Source organism: Salarias fasciatus, chromosome 10, assembly GCF_902148845.1.
Source record: "Salarias fasciatus chromosome 10, fSalaFa1.1, whole genome shotgun sequence".
NCBI lineage: Eukaryota > Metazoa > Chordata > Actinopteri > Blenniiformes > Blenniidae > Salarias > Salarias fasciatus.
In genome coordinates this window covers 4,751,333-4,771,835 of record NC_043754.1, presented here as the reverse complement: position 1 = coordinate 4,771,835, position 20,503 = coordinate 4,751,333, and the positions used below count along the sequence as shown (strand labels likewise).

At 43.6% G+C, this 20,503-nt stretch overlaps 2 protein-coding genes across 2 annotated transcripts; one reads left to right on the top strand and one right to left on the bottom strand.

Moving 5' to 3' along the window:
- Positions 1 to 1,087: 1,087 nt before the first annotated feature.
- On the bottom strand, positions 1,088 to 2,179 carry LOC115395661 (alpha-(1,3)-fucosyltransferase 4-like). Its single transcript, XM_030101290.1, has one exon. It carries the CDS (start codon positions 2,177 to 2,179, stop codon positions 1,088 to 1,090), a length of 1,092 nt encoding a protein of 363 aa, XP_029957150.1.
- Positions 2,180 to 13,930: 11,751 nt separating this feature from the next.
- On the top strand, positions 13,931 to 16,193 carry LOC115395660 (galactosylgalactosylxylosylprotein 3-beta-glucuronosyltransferase 1-like). The gene is made up of 3 exons (XM_030101289.1): positions 13,931 to 14,362; positions 15,382 to 15,678; positions 16,119 to 16,193. Exons 1-3 carry the CDS (start codon positions 13,931 to 13,933, stop codon positions 16,191 to 16,193), a joined length of 804 nt encoding a protein of 267 aa, XP_029957149.1.
- The last annotated feature ends 4,310 nt before the right edge of the window (positions 16,194 to 20,503 follow it).

Sequence of the window (20,503 nt, the reverse complement as noted above, 5' to 3'; positions counted from 1 at the left end):
AATCTTTAATTGTTTTCTTCATCCTGCTTCTCTTCTACATTGTATTTTTCATCTCGGTATGTTGGAACTTTTTTTTGCAGTTCATCTGAGAAGGTGCTCTTGGGCTTTGGCATTTTCCGTGCTCCGCTGTCGAAATAAGTAGAGAAGGAATTTATCAGTTCTCCATAAATAGTGTTGTAAACAGTCGGAATGCATTGATCTCATACCTTGTATTAATGGGGTTAATAAATAGAATTTACATTGTTCTCTGATCCCACTCTATAGCGATACGAGGCGGTAATGCGCCTGTTGAAATGATGCCATCCGCCGTTAAACAACACAGAAGAAGAAGAAGCGCTCCGCTGTCTGAAGTCCCATCTGTGTGTGTGTGTGTGTGTGTGTGTGTGTGTGTGTGTGTGTGTGTGTGTGTGTGTGTGTGTGTGTCGGCTCACAAGACCGCCTCTCAGTAATTACGTCGCGCAACAAAGTATCATAGTATTGTGTGCAAAGCGCTGGTCAATTTACGTTCACGTGCTATGAGAAACAGTGAACCCCGGACATTTCCTTGAATTTAAAAAACCCGCCCGGACGCCCCGGACAGGACGTTAAAAGAGGACATGTCCGGGGAAAAGAGGACATATGGTCACCCTTGGTTTGAGGAAGTGCGCTCTCAAAACAAACTTCATTTTTCATCTGTTCTTTTATTAGTTTCATACCACACATGGTTGAAGGTTGTGTTCAACGAGAACCCATATGTCAGAAAGGTTACCTTCAATACAGCCACTCATTTATACACACACACACACAAACACACAAGCAAAACTGTGCATGATCAAAGTATCGAGAGGATAAATTACAATGAATGAATGGAAATTTCAGAGAAAACAATCATCAATTATTTATGATCATGCAAAAGCACAAAATACTACACAAAGCTGTGAAATCTAAAGTAGATCAGTATTTTAGAAATTTAGAAAAATGGAGGAAAAATATTTATCTTTGTTTGTTAGTTTAGTAATGTAACCTGTCAAACAACCAAATCTTATTAAAAGCACATCATGTTACATGGGAATCCTAAATACTCCATAGTTTTTCATGAGATATCATATCATGAATAAAACCATGCTGTAAGATTTTTGACCACATCAATCTTGCCTTTCCTCATCCGCACCACCTTGCAGACTGTGCAATAGTGTTCATCCCACGTGGCAAAGTACAGACTGTAGTCTTTCCTCCAGCTGAGGTGCATGGTGATCAGAGATGGACTGTCCTTCACTTTCAGCAGGTATTGGGCCAGCTCCTGCACTGTGTTGAAGTCATCAACGTGGATGAAGGCCTCGGGGGGCAGGAAGCGCTCGTAGTTCTTCCTGGACGGACCCAGGACCACCGGGATGGCGCCGCCGCGCACTGCGTTCCACAGCTTCTCTGTGATGTAGTCGGTGTGCTGAGAGTTCTCGAAGGCCAGGTAAAAGCGGTACTGTCTGATCATTTTAACCACACTGCCTTTGCCTTCTGGTAAGATGGTCCCTGCACCTCCAAAAATGTCAATTTTTATGTACTCTTTAAGATGGTTGTAGAAGTGCACACGCTCCAAATCATCTGTCCAGTGGCTGACCACCCAGGCCACAAAGCCAGGACGAGGATCCGAGGAGGATTTGAGTCGATGTGCAAAACGAGCTTGAGGAAATGTATCTGATAACACATTTGGGATTAAAGACCCATAAGGCGCAAGGATATCAGAGTCTTCTCGGAAGGTCAGTGTGAGGTTGTAAATACCTTCATATTCCCACAGTCGCAGAGAAAATGTGGGAGACTCAAAGTTGAGCCATATCCACTTTTGCGCAGGTAGTCGTGGCTCCAGAGGGAGCGGAGCTTCTTTATCACGGACTACATCCCAGTGCCGCATGAGCACACCATCAGCCTCGTTGTACCTTCTCCTGTCTCCAGTGATTGTACACCCACTGATTCGAAAGTATTCCCAGCAATCAGGAGGTTTTCTTCCCTTCAAACCCCAGACCAGGAGTAGTGTTTTTGGGTTGTTGTCCTTTGAAACAGGGACAGATGGTTCAGCATTAGACGCATCCGACAGGTTGAGGAGGCAGATTCCTGGAAGCAACAGAAAATTCACTGCTGCCAATCCAACCAGAGAATAAATCCCTTTTAAAGCAGAGTTCTTGGTGAGGGACAAATCTGAATGCATGTTTGCCCTGTCGCCTGCGATTACAGAGCAGCCAGCCGGTACCAAGCAAGCTCCAGTCTTTAATGTTGGTTCTCTCACAACCTCACGTCAAGCAATTTGGTTTCAGAGTAGTGAAGAATTCAATTATTCTCCGGTGAAACCTGTTTCACTAGGGTGTGTGCCTAAAAGAATTCTTGTGCTGCTGTCATTAATCAGTGGCAAACCCAACAGCTGACTCATACACAATGATAAAAAGTCAAAAAGTTTATTGTATGGGGAAAATCCTGTTCCAGTTCAAAGTGAATTTGAATTACCGTATTTATTCCTGAATGTGAATCAATTAATTAAAAAAATCATTTGCACAGTTTCAATATTTGCTTTTAAAATCTGCATGTGAATAGTCTTGTGGAGTTCAAAGTTAAATTTAACAAGGGGATGGGATCTGGAGGGATAATCCAAATGAGTACTTTGAAACACGAGCAGAGATCCAAACGAGAATCCAGAAACACAATGAAGAACTCGATCAATATTTTTAATGAGGTATCACAAAAGATATTCAACGAATTGTTGTGTGTGCGCAAATTACGTTTGTCAATCAAACACACCTTTTGGCCTGTCTTTTATTGGTTTCATACCACATATTAGGGATGCACATGGATAACCGTTTAACCGTTAACCGATAACAGGAACTTTGACCGGTTAATACTATCGGTCTTTTTTTTTTTTTTTTTTTTTTTTTTTTTAAGCTGCAGCCAGAGTGGAGCTCTCCACAGAGCCGTGCGTCTTCATGCACGCTGGCATTATATTGCAGATATCAATGAAGGCGCTGCAGATGACACCTTAAGTCACTGATTAATTCCAGGTGCCTTCAACACCTGTTGTTAAAAAGTAACCTTTTACTTTTACTCAAAGTACGTTTTAAATCATTTAATTTTACTTGAGTAGATTTTTTGACTGGTAACTTTGTTTGTACTCAAGTAAAATCACATCAGAGTAACAGTACTTGTACTTAAGTATAATATTTTTGTACTCTTTCCACCTCTGCATGCTGGACACACTGAGTTTTATCTACCATCCAACGGACAAGTTGGACCGTCTGCAGACGCACACTGCTGTGCCTTCAGACTCCCTCCATCCTCAAGGAGCAGTGATCACCGACAGGATTAATCCAACATAGGAGGTGCGGCAAGGCTTTACTTAGTTGTCTGAATATTGTTTGTGATTGCTGAAGTAAGAAACTAAAACGCTTGTTCCGCTGCACATTGCTGATTGATCATTACTGTCTGAGTGCAGTGAATGCTTGTTCACGAGCACACACTCTTAACGCCGTGTCGCTGAGGAGAAGCTTTACGCTCACCTCCTCTGCTTGGGACAGCAGCTTCTGTGTTAGTTTTCTCTCTTGTCCCTCCTCCTGTGTAATTCCGACTAACTTTTGAGTTTTTAAAGGAGCGTGCGTGCGTCCACCCGCAAGCGCACACGTACATGCCGCCCACAGCCACACAGCATCCACCCAAGGGTCGAGACAAAGATTAAACTCCTCCTCTCCCATCATCCTTCTTTCTCCTCCTCCTCTGACATTCTCCTCCTCCTCTCTCCCTCTGCAGAGAGTGACGCAGATGGAATGCTGCAGGTCCCAGGAGGAGCCCCCCCCCCCCCCCCCCCCCCCCACACGCACACACACACACACACACACACACACACACACACACACTCACTCACTCACTCACACTCACACTCTTTCTCTCTCTCTCTGATTGGTCGTATACCCATGAATCTGTTCAGATCTGTTCTTCGATGTGTTGATTAAAAATAAGACATTTTTAATAAATGCTCATTAACTGAACTGGTCGATTCCTGGTCATTTTTGGTGGATTTGTGACAAGTTCCTCGTTGTATCAGCTTAGTGCTGTTCTTGCACTTCTGTGATCATTTAAACAGCTGTTTTTTCTAAAGATTAACAACCAGTTTAAATTATTTCCCTTTTTGAGACTGAACTTTGGTAATTGTCCTCTTCAAGGTGGTGCCCCAGAATTATTAACTAATGAATCGCTAATTTATTCAATTCATAATTCAAAATTTCAGTCAGTTCATTTACTGTAATCTACCCACTTTTCAGTAAGTTGGTTATTTGAGCTATTGTTGATTGATGAATAACACCTTATCAATCAATGACTTAATGGTTAAATTGTTCTGTGATTCAGTCATTCCCAAATAACAGATTGGCTGACCTTATTAATAGATAAATAACTTTCGTGCTTCACTTTAAAGAGTTTTTACACCGTAATAGATTGCTATTTGATTCAGCGATAATGATCTGTAACTATTAATTACTAAATGACAATTTAATCAAATTAATAATTCAATGAAATTACTTAAAGTGATGAGTTTCCTTTGGTAATCCATACCACTTGTGACTTAAGACTAATTACCAGAGTAAACCCCAATAGCTGGTTGCACCACATTCCGCCAGTCTGCACCACCCTGAGTTTCACCACAAAATTAGACCCAATTATGTGAGACACTCCAGTTGACCTAATTCAAATGTATGTGGTCAATAAATCTATATTTAGGGACTGAGACCCGGAGGGTAAGACCTTTTTGTATTTGTAGCATTTCTTCTTCGTCTCTCCTATTATTATTATTACTATTCCAACACGCAAATAAAAATAAATTTGACCCCAAAACAAGCTTCTAGACTCACCAAATTTGGCAAGTATATCATGACTGGCAAAAAAATAATTCAGAAAATAACTGCCAAAATGTGCTCTCCAGTGCCACCTAGATACACTAAAGTGGTATGAATGTAGCAATGTCACAAAGAGATCAACCCAACACTCACTCGTTTGTCTTGTCAAGACCTGCAAATCACGCGCTGACATCCCTGACCTAATCTTTCCAAAAAAAAAAAAAAAAAAATTGTCTCAATTCAGTCCCAAATTCAACCCCCAACTGCAGCAGTGGATGGATTGAGTGCCTTGCAGTGCTATGTAAGTGGTATTCATTTTACCATACCATTTACTTTTTAAAAGTAACTCCTGGCACCTGGTAATCAAACAGTTAAGTTTTTTTTTTTCTTCTTCTTGTTTTTCATCCATCGCAGGTTTGAAGAACCTATTGGCATTGATGGCGTTTAATTATGTCGTGAATCAGGCAACAAAATCACACCACACCCAACACAGAATAGAACAGTTGCCATCATTCATTGTTTCTCAGTGTGACCTGAGGGGAAACCGAGGCAGAGGACAACTTGGAGACAGGTGGATGCTGAGGAGCTTCGGTTTTTACAGTTAAGGTCTGAATTCTTTTTTTTCTTTGTCTTTGTAGGATTGACAAACAGAACTGTCTTTATTGATCATGCACAGGGTATTTCATGCTGGGTGTCTATGAAGAGGCTTTGAGTTAGATTGGTTTGTGTGGCTAAACTACAGAGAACTGTGATGCAGATAAAAGTATTTTTCGGAAAGCTATTGACTCTCAGGGCATCAGATTAGTTTGATTTATGAACATCCTGGTGTCTCAGTTCTTCTGGTTTCCACAAGCTTTATCGAAAATAAAGAACGGTCTCTGTCTCACAGAGAGACACTTATGAAGATTCAGATTAACTTCTTGTTACCAGTTGTCTGAAGAAGACAAGATGTGTTTTGGACCAAACCTTCAGCTACGTTGTAAAGCCTCATTGAGGTGTGCCAGTAGTTCACCACTTCTACAGAGCCCGTGATTCTTCCATGAAGGGTTCAGGATGATGTTATTCTGGCTCTTATCTCCATTCCTTTCTGTCTGGGCATGATTGTACCAGAAGCATTCACCTCCTGAAAGCATAATAGATGCTCGGTCCAAGCATTATAACATCGTGAAAAAAAGAAATATTTGTTGCTATCCATATATTCTGGACATTGTCTGATGTAACTGATCAAATTCAGGGTCACATTAACTCTGAAGGCCCTTGATTTAAAATCCAGAGTTCCACTGATAAGCATCCCAAAGCAGCCCTGTCTCCACAGAAGTATGTTCAGAGACGACGAAACTGCATTCTCAAATGTGTTGCTCAGGAGAAGGAATTTAGTCCCTTAATACGTTCATCTGTGAAAGATTTTGTTCCATCCATCATCACATCGGTTAGCACAGATTTAGCTTTTGCTTGACCATGTTAATATCTAAGAATCACCCTGTATATTCTTCTCAAATACTTTTTTTTTTTTTTTATTTTGCGTAACTTTGCAGAGACAGGGCTGCCTAAACATCAATGGCTGCCTTCCTTTTTGTGTACAAAGGAACACTTGTTCACCCACTAATTGGGAACGTGAGCTGGGCTTAGACCGTCGTGACACAGGTTAGCTTTACCCTACTGATGATGTGTTGTTGCAATATTAATCATTTGATTGGGTGCAACTGAATATAAACCTCGTTAAACACACAAAGAAACCAGTGACAACTAGTAATACCGGTTCTCATGCTTATTGTCAAGGATTTCCCAGAACCTGCAGTTCCACCTTGATTACCCTGTTCAAATGACTGGAAAAATGCAGGGGAGATTTTAGGGCATTCCAAACATGCCAATTTTCCTCTTATGAATGTAAAATAAATAACTATTAAATCATGGATTGTTGCTCATAAATGGGCTCATGATATAACATTTGTGTAACCTTGCTAGCAAGCTGAATTCTCGCGGTATTTGTTCTCACACACCACGAGAATCCATCTTGTATCGCTCCAGTCTTATGTGCTCGGGATCAGACTTTTTTCGGTCGGACCAATCACGCTCTGATTTTTTTCGGTCGGACCAATCACGCTCTGATTTTTTTCGGTCGGACCAATCGCGCATCATTTAGGGCGGGACATGAAGCTTAAACGAAAACAGGAAGTGGCGGACTGCTAATAATATTAGCATGGCTAGCGAAAACAATGGATATCCCGACAGCGATTAAATCTGTTTTGGATGAATCCTCTATTGCGTCTTTGAAAAATGATTTTTCTTACATGGTTAGGCCGGTGCACTGTATCCTTCCATCCAATGAACACAAAGAGTTCTACAGCAAGTCCCTCCTTCCCCGAACGGATTTGCCGACTGAAATCCCAGATTGACATGTGAAGCAATTCGTTGCTGCTCATGTCAATCTGGCTTCTGCTGGGTTAACATTTATGAACGATTTATTGAATTGTACATGAAAACATGAAGAAGGCAGATGAGGTCTAATGATGCTCGGGAGTAAAATTATATTTTCACTGGAAGTCACAGAGTTGCAAAAACTCAGAGAATATATGGACATAAAACTTAATACAATCTATTTTTTGAGTGATGCAGTTTGTAGCTACTATCAAAATAAAGCACAATCCATTAAATTTCCCAGGATGTAATAAAACCATGAAGAATTCAATTAAATCAAATCACATAAAATGCAACAATGACTTATTCAGTTTATTACAATTACAATTTATTATTACAATTTTATTTAGCAGACGCTTTTGTCCAAAGCGACGTACAACAGTGGGGGCATTTCAGGGTGCAGTGTCTTCCCCAAGGACACTTCGACATGCAGATAGGGGGGATGGGAATCGAAATCACAACCTCCCGATTGCGAGACGACTGCTCTCCCCACTGAATCACAGCTGCCCCCCAGTTTATCAAGTAACATTCCCAAATAGCAGCTTTTTTCACATCTAAACCTTCTGACCACTGCAAATATAACAGAAAACAAGAAATCCAATAGGCTGCAAGTTCCTGAGACTGACCCGTAAAGAGTTTTAATCATCTCTGAGAAAATCAGGTAGAAACTCCACGTGGGCCTAACATGGCCTTCTCAAAGTTTGATGATACTGGGTTCAATGACTCTTTATACAGATTGAAAATATGGTGTAAAATAATTATTTTAGGGGATGAAATGGCTCTTTCAATATAAAGCATTACATGTTAAATTGAGGTATTTTTTTAAACCTCCTGTTCTCGCAGTGCAGGGTCGATGGAGAAGATTTACACTGCATTCTTGTAATATGACTCCTCCACTTTCAAAATTAAGATGCCGTTCCGTGGAACACTTATTTTTATCTACATCTGGAAATGTAGTGCTATGTTTTGTGTAAAACTGCTCCTGACTGAGATTCAAATTTTTGGATATAATTCAATAGAAACCTGATGAAGATTCAGTTTTATTGATGAATAAACAAATCATTGATTAGAGGTTTCTTCATTCGACTTCATTCAAAATTGAATTCAAGATGGCATCCAAAGTGGCCACCAAATGCGGTTATTTGCCATAATTTGACTGCAATTGCACACTGATCATAAGATAACTCCATATGACCAGCTTTTTTCTTCATATATGTGAAAAGCAAAAATGTAAATTCACAGCATTTATTTGTATGAAGTGATCAAACAGTGACTCAAGTGAAAAATCAAAGTTTCAAGTTAGAGAAAGTTTTGCATATTCAACTGAGTACTGTATTTTGATGGACATTGATAAACATTGCCTAGGGTAGCATAACATATATCATATATAAATTCACAATACGACAAATCACATGTAACAAAACAGAGAACAATCCGAAACCACAGCACCGATCTAACAGAGTGACTGACAAGGCTAAAATCAGAACAGAAAATCGGCTACTGCACCTACAAAAAGACATGACAGAGGGCATCTTACAGACTTTTTTTTTTTTTTGAGGATATAGTAGTAAATTGGTGGCGTGCAAACCAAGAAATTGAGCATGAAATTACATTTGGAGCACCAGGAGAGGCTTACTACAGATCACCATTAGTCTAACCCACCACAGGAAAACTGAGTCCACAGGTAGAATGAAGAGTGATTAAAGATCTGTGTGACCATGCAAATGTAATAGTGATAGTGTTCATGTATCTATGACCTCTTAACCCCTTCCTCCAGAGTTTTAACAGAATCCAAACAGGCTTAGTCATAGATTGCCTCTCTGTGGCATTTGGCAGCACACCTCTCTCAATGTGTTCTGTAGTAATGCACATCCTCCCTTATAGACTCCTCCATCGCTCCTTATCCCATCCCCAGCTGTTGATCTGGTTCTGTGGGGATGCAGCAGTCTCAACCACTCCCACCTGTGGTTCCCGCTCCTCTGAGGCCCGTTGGAGGGAGCCATAGGAAACCTGGAGAGGACATCGACATTAGTGTTATCTTTTCCGGGCCGGTCTTTGATCGTGTAATTAAAGTTTGCCAGCTGTGCGTCCCACCTTTGTTCCACAGTCCCTAGCTTTGCAATTTGCAAATGTACGAGTGGGTTGTTATCCATTACAACAGTGAATGTAGCGCACCAAAGGTAGTCCTTACATTTCTCTACCAACGCCCATTTCATGGTAAGAAGCTCAAGTTGACACTCAGCCAGATGGAAACTTCTCCTATACGAAATGACAAGTTCGACCCCACCCTGATCTTGCGCTAGCACAGCCCCCAGTCCTGTGTTACCAGCGTCGGTGTAAAGAGTGAAGGGCAGGGTGTAATCAGCACAAGCTAAAATGGGGGCCACAATTTTGTCTTTAGCTGCTGAAAGGCTGTCTCACACTTGTCGGTCCACTGAACAGGTGGAGTGCGCTTCCCTCGGTGACGACTGATGCCTATTAAAAGGGGGGGCGGGGGGACAGCCGTCACGGCAAGTGTCGAGCAAACAGTGCTTTGCTAGGGGTTGGTTAGGCCAGAGCCACTGTTAATACAAATCGCAGCACAGCAAACAGAAAACAGCAAGCTCCAAACCATCAACGCAAGCCATAAACTGAACACTTAGCTGGAAGAAGGGGGTTCGCACTCCCCCCCCGCCCCCCGTGCTCCCCACAACACTTCCTGCCGCTGCTCGGGAAGCTCTCGCTCTTCCCCCTTTCTCAGCGGCCAGCCGTCCCTCGGTGTCCGTCTCGAGGTCCCTCTGGTCGCTGCCCTTCGGGTCTCTGTTCATGTCTTGTGCCAACGGTGTGTTCCTCTCCCCACACACTCACCTGTGCCCCATTTACTAATTCCAGGAGGGAGGCGGGGCTCAATCACACACCCACACACACACACACACACACACACACACACACACACACACACACACACACATACACACACGCACACGCGCAGTCTCGTATTTCTATCCTTGTGGGGACCGTCCATTGACTCCCATTCATGTCTAGCCCCTAACCCTGACCTTTACCCTAACCCTAACCCACACCACAACAAAGCCTAACCCTAAAGAAATGTTTTTGCACTTTTACTTTTTTCAGTAACAACAACATGGTCAAGAAAACACTGTTTCTCCTACTTAGGACCGGAAAAAGGTCCCCACAAGGCACGTCGTTCCACGTTTTGCTATCCTTGTGGGGACATTTGGCCCCGACAAGGATAGAAATACAAGAACGCTCACACACACACACACACACACACACACACACACACACACACACACACACACATTCTTCAGCCCAGCTTCGACACTCCCACACAGAATCACCCCGTGACACCGAGATCATAGATGTTTTCTCATCATGTTTCCATTTGACGTCATGTCATTCATGAACTCCAAAAGAAAAGTTCAACACTGAATCTCCTGATTGGCTGATGAGGTAAAATTCTGTATTTTTCATGACAATGTCAAAATAAATTATGACAACCATTAAAAGCTACTGAAAAGAGGTGTGTCTTAAAGGAGTCGTATCATGCCTTTCCAAGCCTACCAAATTCAGCTGCAGGCAGTTATGCTCTTTTAGCTCCCGTGATACTATGGAGTACTTTTACATTATGAAATCTTTGTAATTCTGTGTGTCATTGTGAAATCTCCATCTGTCTGTGGGTGCGGAAGCATCAACACCAGCCTGGTTGGTTTTTCGGAGTCTCATTCCAATCGTGGGTTCAACAAAACACAAAACACCTGCAGAGCCTCCCCAGCTTCCCTCCAGGCAACACAAAAAACTCACAGAAACCGGCCTGTCTGCCGAGCAGCCCAAAACCAGCAGTTTCTCATCTGTGCTTTTTCCAATGTCTCCCCAAAGTCTGCCTTACCAGCTCCTTTTGAGCTTCTGCGGAGCCCTGGGAGCAGGAGGGGGAGAGACAATCAATAATCATCCACAGGTTTATTCAATTACCAGTTATCTCTCTCCACACCCCTCCCTGGAGCAAGGGAGCAGTCCATCCTGGCCCCCCTAGTCCCCCCCCCCCCAACACCACCACCACCACCCACCCCACCACCACCACCACCAGGGTGAGCCGAGTCTTGGACAAGCCTGGTGTCAAAGCAGCCTAATGTCATCTTCCTGACTGGAATCACTGGATAAATGTAAGTATTTACATTATTTCTGTCCATGATGACAGGGGAGGCAGACCCTCTCCTGACAGCATATCTCTAGTCAAAAACACTGGTTGTGAAAACAACAACTTCATGGATGCACAGAAAAATAACTCCGGGCACAGTCAAAGAAGATTTCCAAGGGTTTCTTATTTGTTGAGAGAGGTCTATGCTTTGTGACTGGAAGGATCAGGCTGATTTTTCTGACTGTGCTGTATCACTTATCTGTCTTACAGAACGTAGCACAACTCAGGATGCCGCAGGTGGTGAACATAAAAGGCATCTTTACAAGTCTGTTGATCGCGGTGCTTTTAATACTCTTCCTTCAAATATTTTACCCCATCACCATCGCAGCTCTTCTTGCTGCAGCAAAAGGTAAGCTTCATCACAGCTGTTGTTTTATTTTATTTAACCTTGATTTTTACAGGTTTATTGAGACCCAGGCTCTATTTCTGAAGAATACTCCGAGCTTCAGTTTTAGCTTCCTCAGTAACAGGTCAATGTCACTTTTAAAAGAAAGACTGTCATCGACTGCCATTCTTAAGTATTTATAACTGATCACAAACTCAGCCAGGGTGTCCTAAGCAGACTTGCACCTGAATAGTGTTAAAAACAGACTGCAGGTCTGCAAACACACGAACAACTGATGTTGCATGACAATAGATGACTGTATCATCAGCATAAGGATGCATGGAAGCATTAACATTATGGCCCACGTCATTTATATAAATAGTAAAAAGGGTGGGCCCTAAAACAGAACCTCTGGTACACCAATTAAGATGTTTAGGAAAGCAGAATAAAGACCATTTGACAGAACACACTGCTTATGACTGGACAGAGAAGCAACCGACAGTATGGTCTGACATCCCAGTGTTAGACCGTCCAGACCAGCAGAGGCCTCATTTATAAACTTTGCTAAAGCACAAAACAGGGTCTTCAAGATGTGCACTTCATTCAGGATGCACTCATGTTGAGTACACTGGTGCTGAGGGCAGGCAATCCTGCAGCCATGCTGCAGCAGGGATAATGTGTATCCCACCATAACTTTCGCTGTGACTGATGATGGCAGTTATGGAGCAAAGCGTTGTTCAGACAGGCACGGAGTCAAGCTGCTTGGCCGAGCTCTCACTCATATGCTTATGGGTGGCCTATCACGCAGTCTCACGTCAGGTGATTGGTTCCCCCTCCCAGCCAGGTCAGCTGATCTATTTGGCGTGTTATTTAGGCCGCCCCAGTCCACCTGAGAGTCTGGCTGTCATCTGCACACTGCTCATAACCCACCTCCTCCCCAGCTCCTCCTTTGTGTCCTGACTTCCTATGTCACATTATCATTATGCTTGCTCTGTTCTGGGGGTTCTTGCTGCTGCTCTCCCTCTCTCATGCACCTCCAAGTCGGCATTTGGAAATCAGGGAGGAGTGCTCTCGCTGCCTCAGGTTTTCCCCACAGGCGTTGGGAAGAGGAGGGAGATCCCAGAACAGAGCCACACTGCCAAAGTTCAATTGCTTCGTTAAGCTTGTAATTCCATTGGTATCGTTACACAGGCATGTAATCGTCATGTTATCCTAATGCAAGCAGTCGTAATTTTTGTTGTCATGCAATAATTGTAACTCGAATTTTTATGCTTTCTGAATTGTAATAATTTTTTGACAAAGTGATCCTGGCTGAACTACTTAAAGATAGGGCAGGCGATGTTGTCCAAAAGCACTTTTTGTCATAATGAGTGAATGCTCCTTGCCCACTGGGAGAAGTCAATACATTATGTGTATGGAAAAAGGTGTGGAAAAAATCTGACAACTGCAGCGGCCACAAGACAGTAAAAACTCCGACCAATCGTAAGGCGCGGACCGCTCTTCAGGAACCACACCCCACCCCACCCCACCCCTCCTCCCCCGCCCCTCGCATGAAAAATAGAACGAAGTAGAGCCGGCGCGCTGCAGAGCGCAAGGCTCGGCACGCGCGGCCGTTTTTTGCGGGGGTTTTGTCTTTACTGACGCATAAGTGAATGATGATTATTGTCTCTAATGGTATGCCATACGCGTTGTGTGCGGGCAGTCAGATAGGTTAACATGGGAGACAATCAGAAACTACGTGTGCGGCGCTTCCGCGTCCAGTGCGTTCCCCCCATAACAGCGGGAGCTCCTCCAATGGGGTGGGAGCTGGGCGGAGCTTGGCGGAGCCTTGGGGAGATGCTACATTCGAATACATGCTAGTTTTCCAAGATCACCGACCCTAGCTTTAACAAGTTTTGTGACACATGATCACAAATATCGACAGAATGAAACACTCGATGTTAGTACATCAGCTGAAGATCATAGAGGGGGGGATACACATTACTTCAGCCTTGACAGCATCTCTCAGAAAATTCTCTCTGGGCAATGCTTTGATCTGACAACTAAGTTCAGGAGCTGAAAGAGGCACAATGGTAAATCTATATGTGCCGTCATGCATGAGCTCATCATCTTTATTTTGCGTCCTGAGCAGATAGTAGCAGAGGGATGTCGACTTTCAGGAATATCATCCCAAGCTGGAACAAGGACTGCACTAAACAGGTCTACGTTCGGCCTCCGCCCTGGTCCGACAGTCTGCCCACCATCTACGCCATCACGCCTACATACAAAAGATTAGTGCAGAAAGCGGACCTGACACGCATGTCCAATACTCTGCTCCATGTGGCCAACCTGCACTGGATCGTGGTCGAAGACTCTGAAAACAAGACCAGTTTAGTTGGAGACCTCCTCAGAAAAACAGGGCTGAAGTATACCCACCTCAACGTGCATGAAACTGAGAACATTACTTCCAGAGGCAGCAGGCAGAGAAACCTGGCTTTGAAGTGGCTACGGGACAATTTCAGCGTAAATGACAGCAATGAAGGCGTGGTCTACTTTGCAGATGATGACAACACATACAGTCTGGAGCTGTTCGACGAGGTGAGGTGACTTTAAGAGGGAGCAGAACAATCTGTGGGTTCTCAGCACAACATCTCACAACCACAGCACTTTCATGATCTTTACTGTCACTTCAGTCGACTTTCACAAACTGATTACAGCCTGTTGTTGGGTGCTTTGTTTGAGGCCAGTTCTCTGTTTCACGGGTCAGACTCAAACAGTTACTGCTCTGACTTTGTCTCGGGAATCTCCCCTGTCTGTCTCAGCCAGCTGCTGCTTATATGCAGGAAGAAGAAATCAGTTACTTCATAGCAAGAGTTTACAATCAGTGTTCAGAGCCGTCCTACCCCCATGCTATACCTCGTCTCTATTTCCAACAGCTTGTAGAGCATCTGCAACACTAGATGATGAACACCCTACATCTGCTGAGACAAAACAGCCCTCAGCGGTTTGATCTGTCAGTCTGCAGGGTCACCTGGGACGTTTTTTAATTGTTACAATCGTGGGCAAACATATCGTCTCTGTCTCAGGTTGTGAGTTCTCCAGGAACAGGTTGGAAGAAGATCATCAGAGTTCAGATGTTTTTATTGGTTTCCTGGTCACAAGCAGCACTGAAGTGCCTTTCCAGGCCTCTCTCCAAACAGCACAAACAACCCCCGTACTTCACTGTTGCCGCTCCGTTTGAGTCCGAGACGCTACTGTGAGAGAGAGGAAGAGAGATGATCAATAGTGGTTAGTCAGTGGTGTTCTGCAGCACTTTCCCTGAGCCACCTTTACTAACTCTCCCCCACAGCTGAGCCTGACCACGCCCCACCACCACACATGACAGTGAAAGTTGTCCAAACTAAATATGTTGCTGAGTAGACAGCTCATCTTGACATTGTGATCAAACTTGACTTTTCTACTGTGTCCAGCTTTTCAGCTGTACTGACTCAGGAAACTTAGTTGATCCGGTTAAGTCCTTTTCTTCATTGGATTCAGTGCATCCTGCCTCCTCATCCTTTCCTCTCTCTTTTGCCTTGATGATTGACTTGTGTTTCTATATCTGTTTTATCTTTCAGATGCGCTACACTAAAAAAGTCTCCGTGTGGCCGGTGGGCTTCACAGGTGAAATGCGCTTCGCGTCCTGCAAAGTCAATGAATTGGGGAAAGTGTCCGGCTGGGTTGTTGTGTTTGCCCCAAATCGACGCTTTGCCATCGACATGGCAGGATTTGCAATAAACCTGAAGCTGATTTTGTCCAAATCAGACGTTAACTTCAGACTGTTTAATGTATCACGGGGAAAACAGGAGACCACGTTTTTACAGCGTCTGGTCACTCTCAGCGACCTGGAGCCGAAAGCCGCGAACTGCACCAAGGTAAGAAAAAGATGGTTTCAACCTGATTTATGTCTCATAAATGACAATATTAGTTCTTGGCGCGTGCAGTGTGTGGAAGTGGTTACTGACACCCCACTCTGGTGAGGTGGAAAATTACCCGAGAGTCAATTAATCCAGTGACAGTTGATAGATTAGCAAACCAATTTAAGTAAATATCATGTTCATAGCAGGTTTTCAGATACCATCACTGGTGATTTTTTTTTTCATTCTTTATTCAAAGGTTTGGATCATTTTAGACTAGTTTTCACGAAAACAATACTCCACACTGAACCTTGAAAGTGCCTCTTAAGTTCCATTTTCAATTATTTCAAATGCTCTAATACACGTACAGTGTGGTATTTTCGAACAGAATTGGTGTCTTACACTTGACCTGCATTAACCATTTTTCTACTTTTATATGCTTTTCTCTTTACCCATAGGTTTTAGTCTGGCACACTCGCACTTCAGAGCCACCTAATATTCAATCTTTGGGAGACCCCAACATTGAGTCATGACACACATTACCTGACTCAGGTAACTGCAGATTCACAAACATCTTTGGAGCATGACTGCAGTTGGACACGTTGATTTCTTCCATCAGCGGCACAATTACAAACTTCCTGAGCTCATCTGTTCTACAAAGATAAAGCTCACTTGAATTGAAGGTATGGCCGCATGGTGGCACAGTGGTTAGCGCTCTTGCCTCACAGCACGAATGTCCTGGGTTCAATTGCTGGCTGGGGGCCTTTCTGTGTGGAGTTTGCATGTTTTCCCCGTGGGTGCGTGGGTTCCCTCCGGGTACTCCGGCTTCCTCCCACGGTCCAAAAACATGCATGTCAGATTAATTGGTCACCCTAAATTGCCCCTAGGTGTGAATGGTTGTCTGTACGTGCTGGCCCTGTGACAGACTGGCGATCTGTCCAGGGTGTAACCCTCCCTCACACGCAGCAGCTGGGATTGGATCCAGCCACCTGCGACCCTGAGAAGGAGAAGGGGTTTCGAAAATGGATGAATTGAAGGTGTGATGGTGTTTCGTTTTGTATGAACAAGCAATCAAGGAAAATTAATGTACCAGTTAAAATGTAAGTTTGTGGGGGAACATTATGAAGTGCTTCAGTTTCACTCTTTTAACTGTCATGAAGATATTATTTTTGTTGGGGATGGTTTTGGTGGGTATCAGTGTGACAAACATGTAATTTAAACTTAAACTAGGTTGCAATTCATGTCACTTGCATAATAAAAAAAATCAATGCTTCAGTTATGTTTCTTTGCGGTGTCTGCATGTACCTGTAGCTGCATAGCTTTTGCCTTAAGTGATCCATCTAATTCAATCCAAACACTGTGGAACATTTGCGTTTGATTGAATTTGTGTCTCTCTGTGTTTGTGCAGTGACAGACTGAGTGGACGTTCCATCCCCCACGACATGGTGTGTTGTCTTTAATTGGCAACATTTCTTTTAAAAGCTGCAAAACAACTAAGTTTTTTGCTGCAATATTATGAAATTTTTGCAATGAAACAAATGACACAAGGATTTTTTTTGTAATCAATCTTTTATTGCTCAACAGGGCATTAATAGGACAACACAACAAAAGGTACAATAAACATTATGTAAGCATAAGCCCTCAGCACAGTTTGATCCGTCAGTCTACAGGATGAAAGAGACAGACCATTGTTCAGTCTGCACCATCAAGGACTTGAATTTGTGATGCCTGCTCCTGGTGCATCAGCATAAACTTCCCAAAAGTTGAGCCAATACAAGCTGGACTGGCTGCTCCGTCACTCTGTTTGATGTCCAAATCACCAGCACAGTGTCACTGGCAACACTGTGGGCTCGATCAATTGTGGCTCAGTTGGTACAGAAAGTCAACTTTCAATTTGAAGGTGACTAGTTCAATCCCCCCATCTGTCCATATATCAAAGTGTCCTTAAACAAAAGACTGCATTCAATTTGCATCAAATTTTATGGCATGGCAGGAAGATAATGATTGTCCTTTCACCTCACTCAGACCTTTGTTTACCACACAACCTTTCGCTCATCAAAAAGATCTCTCTTCACTCACCTAAACATGTTCTGAGTTCTTCAAGTGAAATCCTAATCAACACCTGTGATCGCGTCTGTAAATCTGCACTATTACATTCTGAGCAGAGTCACATGTGGTTAAAAAGTCATGATAAGGTCGTCATGTGACGGTTCCCACTTTTCCGAGCACCAACTTGATGCCCCGCCCCTTTGTTGATGCTCCACCCCTTTGCTGTGACAGCTGGAGTACAGAGGAGGAAAATGTTCTGACTGAGTAGAAATGAGCTGAAACTTTGCAGCTTCTACAAAGAACAATGAGGTTCCCATTGCTCCCCATTGATCACCTGCACCCACTCATCAATCAGATACTGCTTAGAGTCCTTTTCTTCTGTAATACCATCCATCGATCATCTTCATAGTTTAATAATTCATTAACAGGTGGAGAGAATTTTCTGTCTTTTAAATTAGTTGCATTTGTTTCCCTCTACTAGTTCAAGTGCATTTGTGTTTTAATTTCATAGGATAAAATCATCAGATCTTTATTTTTGTATTTTTTATCGACCACTTATCCATCCATCCGTCCATTTTCTACCAGTTATCCAGGACCGGGTCGCGGGGGCAGTGGGGATGCCCAGACTTCCCTGTCCCCAGACACTTCCTCCAGCTCTTACTGGAGGATGTCAAGGCGTTCCCAGGCCAACCGAGAGACATAGTGTCTCCAGTGTGTCCTGGGTCTTCCCCGGGTTCTCCTCCTGGTGGGATAAGCCTCGAACACCTCTGGGCATCGACCATTTAATTTCTTTTTTTTTTTTTTTTTTTTTTTCCACGAATATCATGAAAAACTTTTTTGTAGGAGTTTTTTTTACTTCATGTTTCCAAAAGCATGTGTTATGAAACTATCTTCCAATAGTGTTACATTATAAAATAAACACTATGTAGACACGAAAAGTGTGGAAAATTACAACTTCTATTACTATTCTACTGTCTTCTGACCTATTTAATATCATGGAGAAATGCAGCTTGTTAATCATAATCTTGCTCGCCTAATCAGACATACGCTAATGTTCATGCAAGGAATCTTTGAGTATCTCTGTGCAGAAAGACAACTCCTTATCAAGCACGAAGCGGCTGTGCTGGGACAACAGGAGGAACACCGTATCCACATCAGTGCGAGAGAAGCAGAGGCCCAACCAGCCCAGACCAGCTCCAGGGATGTGTGACCCAGAAGAATGAAAATATCACCCCGCCTGTGAGCGGAAGTCTTCATAAATACAAACACATGAGATAAGACATTGCCTTTTGCTCTGACTCTGTCAGTGAGGGCTGCTCGCGGACAGACCAGGGACACAGGGGACCAGAATTCTGTCTGGAGGTTTCGCACAAATAAATTGTAATCAGCGTTGGAAATCTGCATTGGGATTCTTTATTTCTGCACTCTATTTGGGATCCAAGAAAGAATCTGTAGGGTACGAGGAGCAATCGGAGGGGAGCCCCGCCCGGCACCGGAGGGAAGAAAACTCCATCCTCGACAATTGACGTCATGAACAAGATCCCGGAGGCGGCATAAGGAGGCAGAGAAGGCACCAACGTCACAACCATTTGGAAAATACTGTAAAAATGTGTGGAGATTTCAGGAAAGTGCCGCAGGGGGCACAAGGGAGCAACAGTTGAAGTATGGGAAACAGGCGAAAGAAAGGATCAAAGTGTGGCAGGAAACTAATTGTTGCCTGCCGAACAAAGATGCTGTGAGTCTGTCACTGTGGTGTAGAGAAATGATAAAAAAGCTGAAGGAAAAGAAAGGCGAGCTGATGAGAGAAGAACAGGCTGCTGGACTGCTGAAAAAGGGAAAGATTCGAAAAAAGAGGGAAAGATGTGAAGAAGTGTTGTCGTTTATGAATGCGTTGCTGCAAGCGCACACTGCTGCGGAGGGGGCAAGACGCATACAGGAGCAGAAGAAGAAGAAGGAAGAGCTGTATAAGGGGCCCCTGTGGAGTGATGGAGAGACAGCTGAGAGCTCAAAAGGGAGGAAGGAGAAGCAGGAGGGTCTAGCGAGACCTCCATCTTACTCGCCTCCTGATGATACCGCTGAGGGCCACGTGATGGCGCCAGTGGTGAAAATAAAGGGGAAATTTTTCAGGAACAGGGGAATATGAACAAACCGGGAAAGCTGAAACACATGATGACTGCTACGCGGGAGCGCGCATGGAACTCAGAAGGGCGTTACGAGCAGAAGAGGAAATGACGAAGAGAGCAGCAAGACACGAGGAGGTGGAGAAAAGGAGGAGACAACGTGTGAAAGAAGAAGAAGAAGAAACAGAAGACGATGAAGGAGGTGAATGAAGAAGAAATGAGGACACGGGTCCAAGAAGCACACTCGCTGGCACATGTAAACAAAAAAGAAATGCTACACAGACTGAGAGGGTACTGGCACCCGCGGAAATGTCAAATCTTGGAACAGGAGCTCAGAGGATGTGAAATTTGCAACAAATGGAACCAGGGAAAAGCAATGACATGTGAACCTGGTAAGTACGAACCTCTTCAGGGACCTGGAGAAGAGATATTGACTGATTTCACTGATATGGGAGAAAGGGTGGGAGGTAAGAGATGACTTCTGGTCATGGTGGATGCATACACCAGATGGCTTGAAGCATATCCGTGTGCAAAAGAAGATGCACAATCAGTTGTCAAAGCGTTGGTAAATCATTACGTACCAACACATGGGTTCCCAAAGATGATCAAAAGTGATAATGGTTCACATTTCCAAAACAAACACTTAGACCTGGTTGAGAAGGCATTGGGACTAA

Coding starts and splice junctions, on each gene's coding strand:
- LOC115395661 (XM_030101290.1), bottom strand. CDS start 2,179: ATGCATTCAGATTTGTCCCTCACCAAGAACTCTGCTTTAAAAGGGATT.
- LOC115395660 (XM_030101289.1), top strand. CDS start 13,931: ATGTCGACTTTCAGGAATATCATCCCAAGCTGGAACAAGGACTGCACT. Junction 14,363..15,381: donor GTCTGGAGCTGTTCGACGAG/GTGAGGTGACTT, acceptor TTTATCTTTCAG/ATGCGCTACACTAAAAAAGT. Junction 15,679..16,118: donor AAGCCGCGAACTGCACCAAG/GTAAGAAAAAGA, acceptor CTTTACCCATAG/GTTTTAGTCTGGCACACTCG.